The sequence below is a fragment of the Pundamilia nyererei genome, unplaced genomic scaffold (assembly GCF_000239375.1).
Source record: "Pundamilia nyererei isolate P.nyererei 1_Seehausen unplaced genomic scaffold, PunNye1.0 scaffold00006, whole genome shotgun sequence".
Lineage (NCBI taxonomy): Eukaryota > Metazoa > Chordata > Actinopteri > Cichliformes > Cichlidae > Pundamilia > Pundamilia nyererei.
In genome coordinates, this window is record NW_005187407.1 from 2,220,562 (window position 1) to 2,225,772 (window position 5,211).

At 37.4% G+C, this 5,211-nt stretch overlaps 1 protein-coding gene across 1 annotated transcript; it reads right to left on the bottom strand.

Annotated features, from left to right (window-relative positions):
- Window positions 1-2,985: 2,985 nt before the first annotated feature.
- Window positions 2,986-4,536, bottom strand: LOC102207090 (kallikrein-2-like). Its single transcript, XM_005722051.1, has 5 exons — window positions 4,465-4,536; window positions 4,198-4,360; window positions 3,693-3,994; window positions 3,475-3,614; window positions 2,986-3,366 (listed from the first exon to the last, which is right to left on the bottom strand). The coding sequence occupies exons 1-5, from the start codon at window positions 4,499-4,501 to the stop codon at window positions 3,217-3,219; spliced, it is 792 nt and encodes a 263-aa protein (XP_005722108.1). The 5' UTR covers window positions 4,502-4,536; the 3' UTR covers window positions 2,986-3,216.
- Window positions 4,537-5,211: the final 675 nt, after the last annotated feature.

Here is a 5,211-nt window from a genome sequence, read left to right on the forward strand (position 1 = left end):
TGTATGTGTCTGCATGTTTATCTGAGAACAGCTTATTGTCCCTGACTTTATGTGATTACTGGACTAAGTCAGATCGAAAACTTGACAATACAATGTGCAGTCTCTGTAAAACAGGTGTGAAGCATAAGGCCCAAGATCTGACAATCTGGAAGAAAAAAATAATTGGGGTGTTTTAGCTGTATTTTCATAGGTTTTGCAGTTTTGGGAAGGATCCTCCCCACAGCCATGCATACTGCACCAACGTAAATAACAATTTAATAAACAATTTAATGACAGAAAGTTGCTGGGTTTTTTACTCTCTACTATTTAATTTATGTTTTGGGTTTTTTTTCGAATAGAATAGTTTTATTTTGAGGATGTCAAGATAACTAAAATAAGAGAAAAAAGAACAGACAAAAGTATAGACATCAAGTTGTCACAGTATCTCTACACAATGTTTATGCTCGAAAAGGAGTAGGATGAAGTTTACACTGACTTGTTCCTACTCCCTTATTTCAGATTCCATAACTTGTAAATCAGTGTTCAGAGTTCAACATATAATCCCAAAATATGAATGTTTATCTATGAACATGTCTACACTCATACAATATACACACAAAACAACTGAAGCTCAATTCAGTTCAATTTTATTTATCCAGCGCCAAATCACAACAACAGTCGCCTCAAGGCGCTCTATATTGTAAGGTAGACCCTACAATAATATATACAGAGAAAAAACCCAACAATCATATGAGCAAGCACTTTGGCAACAGTGGGAAGGAAAAACTCCCTTTTAACAGGAAGAAACCTCCAGCAGAACCAGGCTCAGGGAGGGGCGGGGCCATCTGCTGCAACCGGTTGGGGTGAGAGAAGGAAGACAGGATAGAAGACATGCTGTGGAAAAGACTCACAAACCAAGAGATCAAACTACATTTTTACATTGGCTAAACACCCTGCGATGAACATTCCACTAAATCTCCCCTTTAAATTTGCTTTACAGTGTTTTCACAGAAAACAAAAGACATTCTGTCAGTTAATTTTTTTTTCATTTTTCTATTTTCAGAACAATCTGGGCAATGAGATACCAGAGCTTTCCGTCATTTTAAACATATATTTCTTACAATTGAGGAAAATGTAATTTTCTCAAGCTTAAATATTTTGAAGATCTATCCCTCTGTTTGAAAAGTAATGGTACTCCTATTTTACAGGCCAGGAACCATCAAGGCCTACCCCTTTTATTTAACACGAGAACACCACAGCCATCATCACACATCAAGAAGACAAAAATATATTAATACAGTGCTGCAACAAAGTATTTACCTGCTTCACGATTGATTGATTTTTATTTTTATTTTTATTTTTTTGCACATTTGTCATACTCATATGTTTTAGATCATCAAAGAAATTTCAGGACAAGACAAAGATTGCCTGAGTAAAGCAATCAAGCATTTGGTTTAACTGACTATGAGTCTTTCTCGTCTCTGGGCGAGAGGGAGGAATTGTGGCCCGCTCTTCTTTGGAAAATTGCCTCAGCCACACTGGAGGGTTTTCAACCATGAGCGGCCCTTTTAAAATCATGCCAAAGCATCTAAATCTGATTTAACTCCGGACTTTGATTAGGCCACTCTGAAACCTTCCTTTTATTTATTTTTTAAGCCATTCAGAGGTGGACTTGCTGCGTAACCTAAGAGTGCTTGAGCTTCAAGTGACAAACTGATGGCCGGACATTCTCCTTCAGGATTTTCTAGTAGAGATCAACATTCATGGTGCCATCAATCACAGCAGGTCATCCTGAAGCAGCAAAGCAGACCCAGACTATCACACTACCACCACCGCGTTTGACTGTTAATATGATCTCAGTTTTATGCAGTGCCAGTTTTACACTAACTAACAGGTCTCAAACCTTCCAAAAAGTTCAGCTTTCTTCTTCAGTCCGCAGAATAGTTTCCCAGAAGTCTCAGGGATCATCGTGATGTTTTTTTAGCAGATGTGAGACGAACCTTTGTGGGGTTCACCTTGAACTGTAAATTTTTAAGCAGCATGGACTTTCAGTCTGTCTGTAATTTAATTATTTTTTGGGAAATAAATAAAAAATGATCATTGTACCGTCTCAGTAAATTGAGGAAGCTTGTTGACAGATGATTTCCTCTCAAGCTTTGTAATCAGTATCCAGGGTGAGCTGACTGCATATCCAGTCCTTGAAAAAATAAAACATGTCTCAAAGACAGATGGCCACTAAGTGGCACTGGCTTCCAGAACGTTGTAGAATTGATTTTAAGATGTTATTGCTTGTGTTTAAGTCTCTGAATGGATTAGCTCCGTCATACCTCTCTGACCTTTTAACTAAAAATACTCCAAATAAAACCCTCAGGTCAGCTGATGTTGCTCCTAGGCTAAAAAACAGAGGAGACCGGGCCTTTGTGATTGTTGGGCCAAACTTTGGAACAGTCTGCCCCTTTATATTAGGATCTCTCGGACACTCAACATTTTTAAAACACATCTGAAAACACATTTTTACTTTTTAGATTTTAATTGCGACTGAGTTCGTGTTTTATTCTCTGTCTGTGTTTGTTCTACTTTTTACGTTTTTTACTGTGTACAGCACTTTGGTCAACCTGTGTTTTTAAATGTGCTTATAAATAAACTGATTGAATTTAAATTGATAAATCTTATTCAAACGGAGAATCAGGCTTTATTGTAATGTTCGGTTTTGTGCAGAAATATTTTTATTGTGTTACACTTCAGGTACTTTATATTCTAAAATGAGAAAGTGTATTTTTAATAGAAACTACAGTTAAACCCAAATTCTACAGCATAGTCTCAATCATCTTGTATGTTGGGGGTATTCTGGCACATACTATAATCTGGAGTTGTGCTCATTTAACATAAATGAAGGAGATGATTTATTCTGACGGCACTCAATCAACCGTGACATTACAGAACGTCTCATATGAAGTAAAAGGGTGCATGAAATTTGAAAGTGATCACATTTTTATGGAAAACAAACATCTGATATTCAAATGCCTCAAACAGACATCAGATAAGACATGAACTTCAGGTAACCACATCATTTTTATTCATAGATGAAAACAGTGCCAAGCTGTTTATATTGCAACCATACTTGGCTTCAGCTTCTCAGGTCTCTGATCTTTTCCAGTTTATTTTAAACTCTCAGAATAAATTAGGAAAAATGAGAAATGACATTTTTAAGGGAAACGTATTTCCTCTGTGGTTTACTCATGGATTGTTCAGCATGGTGTCAGCAATCCACTGTCTGTAGCGACAAATATTCAGCATTACAACAGGATTTGCACACTTATCAACAGGGTTACTGACAATTATTCCATGTAAAATGCTGTTGTACTCCACAGCTGTACCAGCATCACCCTGGAAGACATTCAGACAGAGTTCAGAGGTTAGATCGTTTTAAATGTCAGTGTTTAAAGTTTAATATTAAAACCAACTCGGGGTTAATATATCAAACAGTTTGCTTACAAAACAGGACTCCACGCCAGGTTTATGAGCACACATGGTGGTAGACTCATCACTAAAGTATTTACTATCAGGTTTATCATTCTCTCCACACGGAACTATCTCAGTCATAGCGCACTTTAAATTCTTGGGGTTGCTGGTCTCTGAGGAAATAAGATAAAGCATTATTAAACTTATTTCTATTTCCAAAAACTGGATCTAGTGTCTGAGGGTTTCCTTACTTTTCACATCAGCTGTCTTGAAACCCCATCCTCCAATCTGAACAGGATCATTCATATTTGGTTTTTGACACCCTTCAGCCGGAGGAAGCCTGATAGTGGGAAGTTTAGGATTCACATCCTCATTCAGTTTTATCAGCATAATATCATGGGGTTGATCACCGTCTTTGAAGGTAAACTGTTGTTTAGGATCAATGTTCTGCTCAAGATTTTTGGGGGATCCTTTAAAAAGCTTCTTAAAAAAACCTGTCATTTTTTTCAATAATGGTACTTGGTTGTTTAAGCCAATCTTCACTTTGACCAACCTGCAAAAAAAAAGAAATTGCTTTGTTTATTTCAGTACATAATATAATAACAACAATATTACTGAGCAGCTTAAAAAGTTAGTAACTCTGTTTTATCTTTGATTTTCACTTCACCTTCACTTCGTGCTCCTGATGACACACTAGCTTTAAACACCATTCCCTCTCATTGGTGAAGTGACTCAACAAAAGCTGCAGTTTCTTACCGTTCGGCACAATGAGAAGCCGTGATGACCCAGCGGGTGTTAATCAGAGCGCCTCCACAGGTCATGCCCCCCTGAACAGAGTCTATCTGGACATAATACTGCCTGTCCTCATTACAGGATACTCCCCCAACAATCCTCTTCTCAATGTCTCCTGATGCACAACCTGACACGAGGAGGGAGAGAAGGGTGAAAAGTGCACTCGTGCTAAATAATTTCTTCCTTTTAAAAACGTGAACGTAGACAAGAATATGAAGGAAAACAACTCACCAGCGAGCACAAAAACAAAGACAAAGGAAAGCATCATCCTGGTCCCTCTGGATGTGGATCACTTCAGGTGACCAAAAGTCTGATCCTGCGTCTTTTTTATAGCATGAACCAAGTGGTGTGAGATGCCTAATATGGCAGTCAAATGTACCGTTAGGGTGGGACATGCAGAGGATTGGAGAAATGGGAAGGAGTGTATTTAAAATATTGAACAGGTTTTTGCATACCAGCTGCACCTCTGACCTCCTGAACTAGAAGAACCAGTTTGGAGCCCCTTTTTACCTCAAACTAAACTTGTGGGGTTCGTTTCATTTTTTAAAGAATTTTTCAAACTTTTAAGACAGGCCTTTTTAAATTTATATCACCTTAAACTCTGCACTTCAAAATAAAATAGTTTAGCAGCCTTGTGCTTTTTCAATGTAACTTAGAGTATATTTATTGCAATATATGATGAATGATGATTTGATTTGGGCTTAAATTAAAAGTTAGTTCCTTATATCACATTGGGTGGAGAAACTTAGTTTCCCACTGTCTCCCTGGAAAATCCTGCTAGAGATCTGGGTCAATTAAACACTATCCACTTATATAAAAATAAAACACTTAGAATTATGGTATATATGACAACATGCTACTGAAGTCATCCTCCAAATGTAATTATTTGTTAATTTATTTTTTAATGCTGTACTGTCTGGCAGCTTGTACAGTCAAAATTCTGATCTGAATGTAGTGTTGAGCCAAACACACTTGGGT